Raw genomic sequence first — 17634 nt, 5'->3', positions numbered from 1 at the left:
TGAGCAATAGCTATAAAGTTATATTGGAATATTGTTTAAATGATAGTATTGTTTTATTAAATTAAGTTTATTACATTAATGTTACTAGTCAAATATTGCTGCTGTTTGTCAGAAAAAGCTCTTAACATGACTGATTAGTAATTAGACTACCTAAAAGACTTTTCTCATGCTGACTACTGCTAGTATGTATAAACATGGGCGGGTTTCTCACTTAAACTTTTTTTTTTCAGAAGTTTGTTACAAATACACTGAAAAGCTAATATAGGCTAAAACTTGTCATAAAAAGCGTTCGCTGGAAAATAAGTTTTAAAGGAATTTCTCCCAAATATTTTAAGGGGGAGGTAGGGTGAAAGAAATATAGCTTTACTCATATTATCGGTTGCATTTAATACTTCGCTTAAAAGCAAAATTTTGCCAGTGTTTTATTTCCAGTGTGAGCTAAATATGCTGCTGTTTCTGTTGTGGTTGTGATACCAGCCTTTATGAGCAGCATGTTTTCCCTTAAATTTGAGAATAATTTTTACATCTTCAAATGCTAATATTTCATCTGAATTTTTATATAACTATGCAATTACATGTTTTGCATTTAAGATAGCTAATAATATGTAATCAAAATAATGTGTAACTTTAGAAAGGAAATGTGCACTATATAATACTAAACCCCTAATAAATGCAAAAAATTAAGTGCCAAACCTCCAATACATAAGCTTTTCTGTGCTCCAGTTAACCCTCTCTTATTACTTCTAGCAGCATTCACGTTTAGGAAGTGACTGAATTTCACATAAAATGGGGCTCGTCTCACAATACTGAATATTCTTTGAACTGGGATTTTAATCTGTGACTGCCTTTTTGTGTCCATTTGAAACAGACACTTTGTAAAGTATTGTTCTTAACATTTTAGTAAAAGATAATTTGTTTCCAGTGGAATGCATAATATTTAATAATTTACTCACTGGTTAGGTTTAGACTGAAGTGAATCAAGAAATTAACATTTCCTTTTCCTGGCAGGTGTTGGCATTCAGTTCACACAGATTTTGTAGCCCATCTAATTTATAGAGCTCTAAATTGTTCTGAACACAGATGTTTTTAAAAACTTCCTTTGGGTTCTAAATAGGGTTGTCATCAGTTCTAAATAGAAGTATATTTTGGTGAGCTGGCAACTGAATTGTTTAACTTTCACCCTGTTATTCAGCATTAGAATTTAAAAATGTAATAACTTTTATCTTAAAAGTATTCTAAAAAAGTTGAGTAAAAAAGTAGGTTAGCTATTTTTGTGGCTGGCTGTGGAAGCAGGTTACAAAAATAGCCACATTTTAATTTTTGTAGAAAGTGTATTCAGTTTTGTTAATAAAAAATCACTTCTCAAATCAGTGTGCTTTAACGTGTTAAAACAGGCTCAGCAACTCTATAAAATTTTAACATTTTCACTGTGCTTATGGTGGTTCAATATGTCTGCTTGGGAGCAATGTGTGAAACCTGATTTGTAAAGGCCACTTTGCCCCTCTTTCTTACAGATGTGTGTTGCTTTTAAGGATCTAATTTGCATATGGACAGTAGCACTTTAGAATTTGTAAAAAAATAAATAAATAAAAATGTTCTGCTATCTTGTTAGCTAAAATGGCTGTTCAGGTCACAAAAAGCTACTTCACTTTTGCTCTCTCTCAATGCAAGAATGATGTTTACAAAGAGGCTTCATTGGTCATTTTTTAAGTGGTTGAGGAGCCCAATTCGTACCATGCAGATTTTCCCACAAAAGTGACAGATGTAATCTTGGAGGAGACATAGTTGTTGACTGGACTGTTGTGCTCTTTCTTTCCTCCTTTGTTACGTCTCTGACTCATGAGCACATTGTTCTAAAAATGAGTTGTGGCTTGGTGTACGGTGGGGTGCCACTGTGTTCTGTTCTGCACTGAGCGTTCCCAGTTTGTTGGGTTGGTGCCTCCCTTTTTAAGATGTTCTTTCAAGTATGTCTTTGAAGTGCTTCTGCTGCCCTCAGCAATCTCTTCTTCCCTGACTTAACTGAGAGGAGAGTAATTTCTTCGGGAGGGAAGTGTCAGACACATGTACAGAGCGGCCACACCAATGTGGTTGGTGTTTCATGACCTGTGGTTCTATGCTGCCTATGTTGTCTACTGATGATGTCAGTGCTTCAGTCTTCCCAGCTGATCTTGAGAATCTACCTGAGACAGTGCTGCTGGAACCACGCCAGCCTCTTGAGATGTTGTCTGCAGGATACCTAGATCTCACATCCATAGAGAAGGCAGGGGGATGACAGCTACCTTGTAAACATCTACCTCCTCATCAGGTCAGGGATCATGTTCATATGATCCTTGATCATACTCTTCTATCTGAGCTTCCATGACACTCTGCTTTCCTCATTCTCCTTATCACTCTCCAACTGTTTTATAGTGTCTACTCACTGCTTCTTCTGAGTCCCTCAGTCTGTCCTTGAACCCCTTTCCTTTTCTCTCTACACTTCATTGCATAGCTGGAATTTCATCTGTGCTAACAGCTTCGGCTACCTGGAATAACTTGCAAATTACCTTGGTGCTCCAAACCTCTTTCTCCTCTTTTCAGTTTTGAACTTCTTATAACCATGCCAAAATCTGGTGCTGGTATAAGGTTGAGGTGTTAACTTAATTTCATACCTTCCTTTTCCCTGTCTTTATTATCACCAGTTTGCTTATTTTCCCCATGTAACAGGTAATCTTTGTCTCTTCTTACTTGTTCTCTTACTCAAATCCTTCCTCTCTCCCAAGCTTTGTTTATATATATAATCTCAGATATGTATACTTTACACCCCACTGCTAAAACCTTTGCCCATACGTTGAGTAATATCTCTTTTTATGTTTTGCATCTTGTTTTTCCGTCGTCTCTCACTTGCTTCCATTCAGTCCATCTAAATATAGATAACCAGTCCTTTTCTTCCATGTCTCTTTCTTTTTCTGACTCCCTTCACTTTCTCCATCAGTTTCAAATTTCTCTTCTTCCCTTTCGTGACCTTCTACCACTTCCTTCTTGCAATGGCTCTGTTCTAATTTTTATATTTTTCTCATTATTTACTCAAACCACTGCCTAACTTAATTTTGTGTCGATCTTCTGTTGATCTCTGTGCCTTTTTCTGTGGCATATGTTGTGCCTGGAATAGGCTCCTCTGTTCTTGCACTAAAATTGCCAGCCTTGTGTCATCCAGGTTCATCCTCGTATCACTCTTTTTTTTCTGCAAAGCCTTGCTTTGTCAAGCCACAGATAGCTGTGACAGAAGTGGGGTTGTGGAGGGCAGTGCAGAAATGAAGAAAACGCAGCACCACTTTAAGGATTATACAACCCTAGTCATTGTTTTGTGAATAAGCCTATAACAGTTGATCATACTGGTGTCAGATCAATGGTCCACGAGTGGCCTAATATCTTGTCTTGTGATATTGTCCGGTTCCAGATGCGTCCTAAAGAATCTTAGATGATAAACTCCTGGTGGTATGTTCCTGGTTTTCCTGTATCTATTGTACAGAGATCATGATAAATGTTGTTCAATAAATAATAACTGGAAGAAATAAAAATCTGAATTAAGGTATTTTAATTAGCTATATTATCTGTGCATAAAGATTTCCACGGACAAGTGTTTTTGAATGTGAGATCTTGTGTATGGTTGGTTGCACTTTGGATTAATAAGGTAACTCATCAGGGAGGCAAGTACTCAGCAAGACTTGCATGGTTTGGTGTGTGGCATCCCAATAGTCGGTTGCATTAAAACATATCCATTGAAAGTTTTTAAATTCAGATAAATATAACTGTTGTGGTGAGATGTCTGTATGTGCATGATGCAACAATGCACATTTATTGGGTAGATATAACTGGTTTTTTGAAGCGATTGTGATCCTCTATTTAAATCTACCTTTAAAAAAAATGAAGCTTCAGGGGGTAGCTGAATTAGTCTGTACAGGATAAACTAAAAAAAACAACAAATGGTCTGGTAGCACTTTATAGACTAATAAAACATGTAGATGGTATCATGAGATTTCGTGGGCACAGCCCACTTCTTCAGATGACTGGAGTTTTGAGTTTAGGATGTGCAGACCCAAAATAAATAGGGGAGAAGGGAAAGGGCGGGGGAAGGAAAGGGGGGGGGGAAACAAGGAGCAGAGGGTATGAAAATATAAAAGGGAAAAACAAGTAGGCAGGGCTGGTAACATATAAGCACCTAAAGATTGGATAGTTAAAAGAAGCAGATAAGGATCATAGGATAGCAATTAGATAGGAAGGGTACTAACGCAAGAATCTACACAGAGACATCAGTTTCACAATGGTTTGTCCTGATTCCTGAGCTCACTCTGCCCTTTTTGCTATTAAATGGTGTTATTTTATGTCCCCACCCACCCCTTATATATAATCCATTACAAAGTCAAATAAAAACTGTGACACAACCCCAAGAAATAGAGTGAATGTTAAAATCCCTGTTGAGACCACTACAGTGTGTGCGGCACTCATGGTACCAGTAAGCAATGCAGCTCAGAGACCCATCCATGAGTAAGCACAAGACAGCAATCTCACAACAGCTTCAACATTAACTTGGAAATTCCTTTATCTTGTTTAGTTCATTGCAGTGGTGTCCTTTGAGTTGTTGTTCTGTCAATGTTTTTCCCAACGTTATTAGCATTAGTTGTTGCAAAGGCATAATGACCGTTCATAAAGCGTAGTTTTCTCAGTGCAGATTAGTTTGGTAGTTATTAAACTAGAAAATAATTTTGTTTAGCTCTTGTTTGGATGGAGAAATAAAGAAGTTAAGCCTGTTTGTAAAGCATTAGCAATGACTCGGGGAAAAGACGACAGTAGAAAAACACAAGGTAGTTATGTTACCTGGGATTATCTTTGCAGGATTCTCTTCTAACCCCTTCCCTCCACATATGCACACAACCAGTGTGAAATGTTCTATCTCATTTTTAATTATTCCAATTAACTTAATTGAATTCAGCCTTCAAAGTTTCCCTTCCAGACAGGACTGTGATAGATAAAATTATAATTTAGAATGTCACCTGGCTTTGTCATCTGATGGTTGAGAAGCTGAATGCTGGAAGGGAGGCTGGAGTGCTCTATACTAGTCTGGGAAGTGCCAGCATTCCTTCTGCTGGAGAGCTGCCTGCCTGCTCTCCTGGCCAGGAAGCAAGGAGAGTGAAAAGTGAGCATACAATGAAGTGCTCACAAATGTCTGAATAAATATACAGTATATGCAGTAAGCATATACTAAAATTCACAGGTGATCAAACAAGTATTTTCATCAGCAAATGCCAGCTTATTGCATGTAAGGGAGTTCATTTCACTGTATTAAATAGTGTAAGATATAAGCATTGATTACAAGTATCGAACAAATACATGTTTCAGTGTCCAGTAACTCTTATTTCCCATACACTTTTAAGTATTACTGGAGTGTGGGGAGTTCAGAGACTGCCTGTTTCATAAATTGCCCTGTAGTACAAAAGGGCTGAATGCTGTATGCTTGTCTCATTTATTTTGAAACTTTGCTTCTGAAACCAAACTTAATCAATGAGCTCTGTGTTGTCTCCAGTAAGTTGTGTGTAGGCTGTATTGATTGAAGAGGATTTTAGAAAAACCGTACGGGGTTTATAATGTCAGCAGTGTTTTGATTATGAAAAGAGTTGGAACCTGGGGACATGGAACCAGGTGGTGTATGTCCTAAAGCCAGTGGTGACACAGCTAGGCTAAATCCCTCATGGGACACAGTTCATGCCCTGCACTTTAACTGTAGTAACTGGCTGCTATCGATGGACTTTTTCCTCATTAAAATGTTAAAAATCAAACCACATGTAAAAGGAATTGTGAAAATATATACTTGGAGATTGATCCAGAAAACTGGCACCTGATGCCCTTGAGACCTTGGTTTTAGCTGTTGAGTCATTTACATTTTATCCACTCTGTATTTTTTTTAAGCTCTTGGACGGTAGGGGGTAGGGAGGGATAAGGAGGAGTTTAAGCAGTTTTTCTATTGGAACATAGATGTGAGGAAGGGGAATAAGGAAACAAGGCTCTTGATATCACCTCTGTTGCTTTGCATGTCACCTTAAAAGAAATTATAAAGCAAAGCACATTTTACAAGAAATGCTAGTTTTGTCTTTCTTCAGTACTCTTTTTTTCATCTGAAGAAGTGTGTTGGGCCCACGACAGCTCGTGATCCCATCTACATGTTTTGTTAGTCTTCAAGGTGCTGCAGGACTATTTGTTGTTTAAGTTTTTTCCAGTTACAGACTATCTCTGCTACTCCTCTGAAGCTTTCTTCAGTAGTCTGTCGGGATTCTAAAGAGATTTTGGTCCTCCTATGGTTATGCCACAAATAATCATACACCAAAAACAACTCTTCGGGGAGTTTATTTTCACATGAGCATTAGTGATTTTTAAACTCAGCAATGTACAAAATATACACTAATAAATATATAGTAATCAATATGTAATTCCAGGTAAAATGTTGAGAACTCTTAATATTCTTACTCTTTGCACCTTAAATAACCATTGGTTTAGGAAACTGAAACTGTTTTATGTAATCACTTCACTCGTTATGAAGATTTTTAAAAAGTTTTATCTGTGTGTTTTTAAATTTAAACACGTTAGTGGACAGTCCTCACCCTCTAACTGTAGTAAAAGAAATGCATATATTATATAATGTGTGACAGATCTTATCCTTTATACCTAATAAAGCAACTTGAGATCTATGGCAGCAAAATGCTGTAAGAGTTAGATGATGATAGTGATTATTTATTACTACAAAGCTACACATGAATGATGATGACATATGCCAATGCAGACTGGGCACATTTTCTAACAAGTGAGATTTTAATTTTAATTCTGTGCTTTAGAAGATATGCAGTATCAAGAAGTAAGTGCTAATTAGGTTCTGAATTATTTGTGTTGCATTGTCCCTGTAGTAACACAATGCTGATAATATGGTGAAGTATGTTACAAACATGTTATTTTATTATGTGGATATTTGTTTTTGCAAGTATAACAAATATTAAATTTTATTTCAGCATGGTAATAGAAAGCATTATATTCTACCATATGAGGGTAACTATGATGAGCTGTTTAAAAAGCCTGGCCTATTATCTTTTAACACTGCTCTATATTAACATTCCCTCTAGCGACCTTGCAGTGTTCTTGCTATTAAAAACTAGTAGTTTTGCAAATGCAGTTATTATGCCAAGCAGAATTTTTTATCAATTAATAAGGCCAATAAATGTACAGGCAGTCTAGTCCCTTGCCATTGTAGTTTTGAACCTGTCAGCACTCAAGTTAGATTTGCTATACTTCATGTAATGGCTATGGGTTTTGTGTAATATTTAGGGCAAGTGTGCAAGAGTTAGATTTGGAAGTCATTGGTTTTTTTAATGTGTAAGCAAGGTAGCAAATTCAGGGTCAGATCCTGCTATCAGATCTTCACAGGTGGGTCCCTTGAAGACAGTAAGCTCTGTACAAGCATGGAACCATTTGCATGGTTTAGTTAGCAAAATCAAGATAGTATTTTATAAATCATTTATACCAACAGGTGACATTTTATGCTTAGTATTTTTCAAAAGTTGGGGCCAAACCTGAAGCTGGGGTTTCTCTGTAGGTGTCTTATTGAGATTAGCACTGATTCCACCCTTGAAAGAAAATGTTAAATATTTGTACCAATCATACAGCAAGAAAATACATTTCCTTTATCAGTCTCTACCTGAATTCATCTTAGGTCATAATTTACCACATTTTTAGTTATCAAGAAACCTCCAGGAGGGTTCACTATAAAAAATTAAGCTTGAAACTATAGTAAAGAATGATATGTTCAATTGAATTATGTAGAAGGAACATGTTCTTACAGGGGAAGTCAATTTGCTTTCTGCTTCATTGAATCAGTTATTAGATTGATGTGGTTTATTTGTTCAATGAGGGAATTGGTTTTAAAAATAAATGAAGCAAGAAGCATCAATTCAGTTGGCAATGATAATTCATTATTATTGGTCACAAAAGTTCTGCATTTGTAAATTGATCCTTTATTTATCAAATTGGCTGGGATTTGCCTTAGGCAGTCTTGTTTCATTTTGAAGCAAAAAAGAAAAATCTAGTTTTGAGATTCGAGGCTGGGCAATGAAATGGCTTGTGGAAAAAGTTAGTAAACTAGTAAACATTTTGGTGGATTTTGTTAGGGAATTCTTGCTTTGAAAGTATTGTATTTAATGTAATCTCAATTTCACTGACCATCCTCTTTCCATTCATATTTGAATCTCAAAACTAGAAGCTTTTTTCTTTTAGCTTCAATTTGAAACAGAGTGTATATGTGAGATTTTTTTGCCTATGAGTTGTTGGAAATCTTGTAACATAACTTTCTACTTTTGCCCATTTTATGACAATGCTTCTGTTTAATGATCTGAGATTTTTAATAATTAAACATTACATGAAAACTTCATGCAGGGCTGAAGCTTTGTTTGCATTATTAAAGTGCAATGTATAAATAAGCAATTCTGATAAAATCCTTTCACACTTGAAGCTTTCTTACTAATGCATAGTTTTTCTTTACCGTTTACTATTAGACCAGTAGACTGTTTTGGGGTTTTTTTTTTTTTGACCTATTGATGTTGGGAAGCATTTTCTAATCCCACAGATCCCTGTTCCTAGGTAACAAGCAAAAGCTGTGCCAGCAGAAGCGGTCCTGCCAGGCCAAACCCATGTGGTTTGGTGTTATTCACTATGATCCATATGGTCAGGCTAGAGATTGTCCCCAGAGGGGTGTTAACACTCAACAACCCAACCTCCTCCTTCCCTTTGGAGCTTTGCTGGATGGCTCCTGCTGCTTACCCATGTGTGAATCTTGATTAATTTTTCATTTTTAATGAAGTTTGATCATGTTTATTATTTCACATGATTGACTGCCTGGTACTCCTTCCACGTAATTGATAAAACAAATATTTCTTCATCTGTCTATTGTTTCTTCAGGGCAAAATTGTGAGATTATATGCTGTGGTTAATGTTAGATTTATTGGTCCCATTAGATGTATAAATTATCTCTTTTTCTCTCCACAGGAAGTTCTACAGACTTTGACCAAGTTTTGTTTCCCCTTCTATGTGGACAGGTAGTGTTAGATTTTCAAACTTTACAAGAAAAAAATCTTGTCAATAAAACTGCTGCAGAAAATAAAAACCATACCATTCTTGATGTTCTGTCTGTTTGACTGTGATTTAAAGCACCCAAGTGCAAATTATAGTTGCAATATCCCCTTTTCCTGGGGATTTTATGAGCACCATCAAAAAAGTTTAAAAGCTAGAACTTTATATTGGCAGCAGTCAAAATGTATTTTGTTCTATTTTTAAACAAGATTTGGAAGCTTAAAATTAAATGTTACCAATTTAATATATTCTAAGGATGATTAATGCTGAGAATCCCTTAAGAATTTAGGGGAATGTTGGCAGTTGTCTTGTGGATATTTAACATAGTTTGCTATTTGTTTAAGGAAATTAAATCACGACTACATTACCTGGCAAGTAAATATTTTCTATTGGAAATATTTAATAACTGTATTTTAAAAATAACATACTAACTGCTTTTTGTTTACTTTTTGAATATAGAACTATTTTAACCAATTTGAGGGAGATTGTAAATATTCATGTTCTGAAATGATATACCATTGTTCAAGTTGCATAACAGCCTGTAAAGATTGGTTGACAGCATTAGTTTTACAACAACTAATATTCTGAACATTTTTGACAGTAAGCTCAAGCTGATGTTAATCACATTGACTAGACCATTATAAGAACATATTTTGCTCATTTTAGTTGAATTTCCATGATACCAACAGTAGGAATTAGTTTTTCTGCATAAATTGTATTTATTTGCTATTCAGAACCCCTTTTTTTTCCTCCGAGCAATTGTTCACCTATAATTTTTATCCCACAGGCCAGCCTGAATATGTATGATAACTTAGTATCCATCTTCTTTTTAAAAGAGAAATTTAAAAACCCACAACCCAGTTGCTGTGGGATGGGAATAAAAAAATTAATTCTTATTCGGAGAGATGAGGTGGGTGAGTAATATCTTTTGTTGGACCAATTTCTGTTGGTGAGAAGCACAAGCTTTTTAGCCACACAAAACTCCTCATCAAATCCGGGAAGGTTATTCTTTGTGTAAAACTGTGTGGATCGAAAGCTTCTCTCTCACCAGCAGAAGTTGGTCCAGGAAGAGATATTACCTCCCCCACCTTGTCTCTCCAATATCCTGGAACTGAATGATTACAACAACATGCATACACTTTTATTGGGACATGCTTAACAATTGCTAATTAGTAACTTAACCACACATGTGCATGCACAGACTTAGCGGGTGCAGAATCTTTTAGTCTCTGGTAGGGCATTGTCTTGAATATAGGCCAGTTCAATAGTGACTAAAAGTTATTATCATTGGAAAGCTCTTCACTGGCCTTTGTGAAATAAGTTGATCTCAGTCCAGTTCCTAGAGGACAGGTGTCCACATAATAAAACCACCACCACCACAGTTTGTCCTCCTTGTTGGTAATCTCAGCTGAATGGGCTCTGCAGACTGAGCTGTCCTTTCAACCCTAGAGGTGGTCCCTCCAGGTCAGGGTTGAGAGACATTGGTGAGGCACTGCTAGGGGGAAGCTTGCACTGCTGCTGCCTGTGCGGTACCTGACCTGGATGAATAGAAGATTCCAGTATCTTGGGCTGTCAAAATGAGTCTTTTCACCAACCCTCACACACTTAACATTTTTTCACTTAAAGGACAATCCCTTAAACACCACAAATACGTCTGTTGTTTTACATTTGCTGTTTTGACTGATCTTGCTTCCCTCTTTTGTGAGAGTGTCATGATATGTTTTTGTTTTCGTGTATGCTTAATATTCAGTGTACACATAGAAGGGCAGCTTTGTTTTTAATAGAAATACTTTTGCCTACTTTGTATAGGAATATTTAGGCTTGGAATAATTTGATTTTATTTATAATTTTAACTGGATAATAAGTGTTTATTTTTCAGAGTTTATTTAATTTTTCATCAGTATAATTTCTTGGTCAGTATTATGGATTTGAAGGTCTTCATTTGTATTTAAATTTTCACAAATTCTCAATTATGGGTGCATTAGACAATTATTTAATGACAGTTGATGTTGAGATTCAAAGTTAAAGGATTATAACTGTTAAGATGAAAGTTGTTAACATTATATGTCAAAATATCGGACAAAAATATCCTTAAATCAAACTCTAAGTTAACAAGCAACATTTTTCATTGGTTTGTATATTTTGAAATTGATGTTTACTGGCATGTACCGATTAAAATCTAATCCATGAAACCTTAGGCATATTGTCCTTAGTTTTCTTGCTTTATCAGTTATGTAACATTTAGGGGGGAAATGTAAACATTTATGTATTTTGTGCAAATGACAAGAACAGAAACTGAATCAGTGATTGGCTGAAATGAGATTCGCTATTTTCTCCCTGTTTAGTCCCACTTTGAATGTACTTTTATCTCTCCTAAGATCATATACATTGGAGATCAGAAAGATGTTTTTAAAGTAGGCATTGATTTTCTCCAGCTAGTGGAAGTGTTATCCTGCAACATATTAAATGTTTTTTCAAGGCAGCAGGTTTCCAATGCCCCACACTGTATTTAGGAATGTCCATATATTGAGGATTTGACAAGATATAGACACAAATTTAAGTGGGTTTGTACTACTACTTCTCGTCTCTTCTCCCAACCCATAAATGTATCATGTAGAACTGAACATTATCTACTTAACAGTGTTAATTTTATGAATGAATCGTGCGGATTCTGCACCTTTAATCACTTCAGCAGTCAATTACAAATGAGAGAATACACATTAAATCAGAGGAACTCAAATATATTAAATAGAGGTTTATGATTACAAAATAAAAATTAAAAGATACTGTTGATATCAGAGGCAGCAAGGAGGGAAAGATGTGGGAGCCGGCTCCTGTGGAGCTGCCTGCCTCGCTCTCCATGCTACTGCCTCTAATAGAGAGGCAGCAGTGTGTGGGTACGTCTAGATTACATGCCTCTGCCAACGGAGGCATATAAAATAGGCTACCTGACATAGCAGGGATTTAAATATCTCTGGCTTCATTAAAATAAAATGGCCGCCGCCCTGTGCCGGCTCAGCTGATTGTCAGCACAGGGCGGGAGTCACGATGTGGATCGGTCGACAAGGGAAGCCTTTGTCGACCGCTCCTTACAGGACAAGGCTTCCCTTGTCGACTGATCCGCATCTTGACTCGCGTGCTGTGCTGACGATGAGCTGAGCCGGCACAGCATGGCAGCCATTTTTATTTTAATGAATCCGGAGATATTTAAATCCCTGCTTCATTGACTTTGTCGGGTAGCCTATTTTACGTGCCTCTGTCGGCAGAGGCATGTAATCTAGACGTACCCTGTGGGGGGGGGGGGGCGGGGGGGAGAGGAGCGGGACAACAGGTGGGGGATGATATGTGCAGAAAGCTGGCTTTCAAGATGGCTCCGCATGAACACTGGCTCCTGCCTGCACTCCATGTGCAAACACTAAAATGTCAGTCAGTCACACGTTTACTCAAAAAAGTGAATTAACATCCTTACTTTTGCTACAGTTGATAGAGGGATGTAAAAAATCATTCAAAAATATCACCATTTAACCACTAAAAATTCTAACGGTTACATGTGCTGTGGGCTCTGTAGTATAAAGCTTAAATAAGTTTTATACTGAAGATCCCACGGAGAAGCCTCTTCAGGAATGCTTCACGGGGGGGGGGGGAGGGGGAGTGTCTGCAGCCTGTTCCCGGATAGCCAGCATATATCCTGAGGCAGGGGGCCCAGGCTGGCCCATAACAGATGGGAGCTGCTCCAGTTGCATGGGGCAGCCTCTCCCTACAGCGGGGGGTTAGGGAACGAGGATGGGGACAGGGAGCTGCTCAGGAGAACTCCAGGGAGTTCCGAAATTATTACTGTAATCCCCTTTATCCCAAAATTCTCAGTAATGCTTCGTATTCCAGGATTTTAAATCTAGAAAATATTTAATCTAAAAGCAGTTTCCTATCAATTTAACGTTAGTGGGATTTTAACCTCTTGTATGTGTCTGAAGATCTGTATATTTGATCACATCTCTAGTTATCAGAATTCTGCTCCTGAGGGTGCTTTAGGAGCTTTATTTTTGGTATAAAAAAAAATTGTTCTGAACAAAACAGTGGAGAAAAACATTAATCCTGCTTCATTACAGGCATTCTAAATATTTGCCAGTTGCTAGGTTTCCTTTTTCTTGGTTGTAAGTATAGTATTAGATTCTGTTTGTCAGGGCAGGTCTACGTTATGGGGACAGGACGATCTAAGTTACTTAATTTCAGTTACGTCAATTTGAGTTACATTAGTAGAGTATCTTAGGTCGTCTTATGTAGGGTCCACACCACACTGGGTTGACAGAAAAAAAGCTCTCCCATTTTCACCTCAAGTCTACTTGTTCAGGTGGGGTACCAGAGCCAACAGGAGAGCAACTGGCAGTTGATTATCATGTGTGCAATAGATGCAATAAATTGACTTGCTGCTAGATCCATCATTGCCCCATTGATCTGCCCTGTATTGAAGACATGTCCGAAGAGTATAGATGTTTAGTATCAGAATTTTCTAGTAAGTAGACATTTACAGTGTTCTCTCTAGAATATCAGTGGCCCTGGGGTTCAAAACTATCCCAGAGCTCCAGAAATATAGTATGAGTTTGTTTGCTGACATAAGATATCAGAGATGCTTAGTTATTGGAGAATGTCATCATCTCACAGGCCCAAAGTAAGAAAATTACTATTTGCTTGTAAAATTCTTTCTACAGGAGAAAGCCATCTTATCTGTGGGAATGTCATACCCATGATTAGATCTTGTCATTTAAATGCATAAATTGCAAGTATTACGCATAAAGATCTGATTAATGGAAGATTGTGTTAAAAAAGAAATGAGATACTTGCAAGTTCCAGCAAAACTTTTCTCTGGATTTGTGCTGCTATCTCTGATTAGACAAGGGATCTCAACAAAAGGAACATTTATTGAGTGAACCTCTTGAACAAGTAAGAAGCTAAGAGTTTCTAAAGGCAACATCTGTGTCTTTCCAGAGTCTTTTAGGTTCAGGTGTAGCAATTTCAAACAGCTATATAAAAAAACTAAGGAAGTGTTCAAACTTCTTTCAGAGCATATCTTCAGGATGATGGCAAATAATACATTGAGACTTTCACGTTAATCTCAAGCCTTTGAAGTGTATATCATGGACATGTAATTGTTAATCTACCTTATTTTGTGTGCTGAAGGCTTCAGTACACACTGAGGTATACTGTAATATCTTCAATGCTAAATTTGCATTGTTGTCACTAATACACTTCACACTGGAGCATCCATTTTCTGTTGGGTAATTTGAAGTATTATCAAAACTTTGAAGTGCTTCTGGAAAGGAAGAAAATAGTGCAGTGTAGTTATAGTGCAAACATGAATCTGTAGGACTATGAAGAACTGTACAACCACCAGACTCAATGTTAATAGCCTTTTTTCAAACATACAATAGTAGTCTGTCTTCTGCTGGAAATGTGCATTTTGATTTGCACTGACTTTGGGATGTGCAGTCGAATTTGATAACATCTAAATTACACTCCTAGCATAGATAATATTTAATATTAGCCACACTGCAGCTGAGAACTCATCTGAAGTCTCTAAACATAGTGTCCCTAGTGGACAGAATCAGTAACTCTGTATCCTACAGCAAGCAGGGAGAGAAGCTGATTCAATTTTGCCAGGTTAGGAAACTCAGTGCACAGAAGAAGAATATTCTTGCAGGCAGGTTGAATAGTTTGTCAAATGGTCATCATAAGGGAGAATTAAACCATGATGACAGAGACAGGATGCATCTCAAATGAGGGAGAAACCACTAAAATGTGTCCTCCCATCCCACTCCGTAGAGGTCAGAATTGTGTTTTAAAAGGAAAACCTTCCATATAAGAAAAATGGCCAAAAGGCACCATGTTGTTATCTGTCCCTAGGGATTAAACATATCTAAATTACTTGCCTGTAAATTCTTGGGTGAAATGTAAAGGGAGGAAAATGCAAAATACTAATACCTCTTCTGTGCCCAAACAAACAGATGACTATTCTCCAACTGCTGGAGATGGCTATACCCAGTCCAGTTAAACTTTGATTAGTTAGAACCTGCTCTCTGAAGTGAGGGATTCATCTGTCTGTGTCTCTTAATGATCTTTTTAGCATTTACACCGAAGCTGGTGGAGAAAGAAGTTTGTGGTACTTTTTCTTGGCAGCTATTAAACAGGCATTTTCCATATAAAATAAAAGCTTTGGACCCACTTTATTGATGGTTTGCTATTAGGAGAGAGCACTTTTAGACTAGAAAATTTACTATGCTTTCTCTTCTCACTTCTTTATAATTGCTCATCCATTCTTCATCTGGGGGCCACTTTGGCATTTTGGAATTCACGTAAACTGAACATTCACGTAAACTGAAGCATGTGTGTCGTTGACTCTATTGGGCTAGCTTGCTAAAGAACATCAGCCCGAGTGCTTATTTTCTCCCAGCTGCATCTGATGCACAGATACTTTGCGACTCATTCAACACTGAATAGGAGGCAAATGATAAGTCTCTTTCTGTTAGTAACACATACTACAATGTCTATTTCATACGCAAATTGGTTTTTGCAAGCTTCCTATAATTTTTTAGTGGCCTAATTCAGAGGTCTTGCATGTAGGTGGTTTTCTAAATATCTAACTTTTAGTTACATACATAGATTTTCCTGTGTAAAACTCTTGTCCTTGGAGAGTTTCTAGCTTCTTTCATAGATTTCCACCTCCCATTTACTCACATAGCTGTAAAGGAACAGCAGCAATGTGTAGCTGTGGATTTTTCTCAATAATGGCAAGGGAGAAATGCTTCCTGTATTTCTTCAAAACATTTCAACATTTTTGTATTCCAGAGAAGTAATTGTTACAAAGTTGTGAAGTTCTGAATGTATCTTCCTCCCTGGTGGACAGCTCTCTAGCTAGTTCAGTCAAGGAGCACTGCACAGGGAAAAGTCAAAGTAATGAGCTTTATAAATACGAGACTAAAATCATAAGAGTTCTGTTTTCTTGTATCATAAGTTAGTTTAAACATGTGCAAGACACATCAGGCAAATAAAAGTATTTCTTGGATGATGCTTTCATGTAGCCACTAAATTTTAATCGGCTTCGTTTCAGATAGGATTTTATATAAAAGGTACAAGGAGAATTACAGGAGATGGGCTATCTGTCTGGGCTGGCTTGCTCTTGGACAGTATTGAAGGTAACATTTGTTCATGGAAAGGCTAGTGGTTAAGTAGGCTCTAAGAAATTCATAGATTCTGAGGCCAGAAGAGACCATTATGATGATCTCATCTGACCTGATGTATAACACAGGCCATAGAACTCCCCGCAAATAATTCCTGGAGCACTTTTTTTTTTTTAAAGAAAAATATCTAATCTTGATTTAAAAATTGTCAGTGATGAAGACTGTCACAACTCTCAGTACATTGTTCCAGTGGTTAATTAGTCTCACTGTTAAAAGTTTACTTATTTCCAATCTGAATTTGTCTAGCGTTAATTTCAACCATTCAGTTGTTATACCTGTCTCTGCTAGACTGAAGCATCCATTATTACATATTTGTTCGCTGTCTAGGTACTTATAGACTATAATTGATTTACTCCTTATCCTTCTTTTAATTATGCCAAATAGATTGAGCTCCTTATGTCTGTGAGTACAAGCCATGGTATTTAATCCTCTAGTAATTCTCATGGCTCTTCTCTGAACCCAGTGCAATTTATCAATAGCCTTGAATTGCAGGCACCAGAATTGGACACCATATTTCAGCAGAGGTCACACCAGAGGTACAAGAGAATCTCTGTTCCTACTCAAGATTCTTGTTTATGCATCCCATGATTGCATTAGCTCTGTGGGCCACAGTGATGCCAGAGGGAGCTCCTGTTCAGCTGACTATCCACTACAACCCCCAAATAGATTTTTTTTTTTTTTTGAAGAATCATTGCTTCCCAGAGAAGAATCCCCCATCCTGTAAGCATGGCCTACATTCTTTGTTCCTCAAAGTATATGCTAACATTTAGCCATACAGTTTTAGCATATTGTTTGCTTGGCTCCTGGTATTGGCGTACAGGCAACTAAACAATTTCTTATATTTATGTTCTTTGATTCCTTGATTGTTTTTGCTCTCAAAAGAGGTACACGCTTCTGGTACATTTCATATTGTGCCTAAACTGGTCAGTGAGAATTAGGTGGATCCTTTATTGCAAAACCTTTAACATTCATGTTAAAAAGCTTTAAGGGGGTAACCGATGCTATAATAGGCAAAATTTAAAAAACCAGAAATAGTCTAGTAGCACCTTAAAGACTAACAAAACATGTAGGTGGTATCATGAGCTTAGTGAGTTGTGCCCATAAAAGCTCATCATGCCATCTACATGTTTTGTTAGTCTTTAAGGTGCTATTAGACTATTAGTTGTTTTTTATTTGTATTAAAGCCAGCCTTGCATCTCTGTAAGGATATGTACGGAAACTTTGTGTTACCTTTTTATTAGCAGTTGCAAGCAAGATT

General features: G+C 37.1%; 1 protein-coding gene across 7 annotated transcripts in view; it reads left to right on the top strand.

Annotated features, from left to right (window-relative positions):
• The window catches only part of DENND1A (DENN domain containing 1A), a 361583-nt gene that overhangs the window by 109044 nt on the left and 234905 nt on the right, over positions 1–17634 (top strand). For all 7 annotated transcript variants that reach the window (XM_075905650.2, XM_075905649.2, XM_075905651.2 and 4 more), the window contains exon 4: positions 9061–9110. In XM_075905650.2, coding sequence (XP_075761765.2) covers positions 9061–9110 — 50 coding nt within the window. The remainder of the gene's footprint in view (positions 1–9060; positions 9111–17634) is intronic.

This window comes from Pelodiscus sinensis, chromosome 23 (assembly GCF_052426305.1).
Source record: "Pelodiscus sinensis isolate ZL-2025 chromosome 23, ASM5242630v1, whole genome shotgun sequence".
Taxonomy (NCBI): Eukaryota; Metazoa; Chordata; order Testudines; family Trionychidae; genus Pelodiscus; species Pelodiscus sinensis.
Note: the sequence above shows the minus strand (reverse complement) of the source record. Positions and strands in the feature narration are given on the sequence as shown.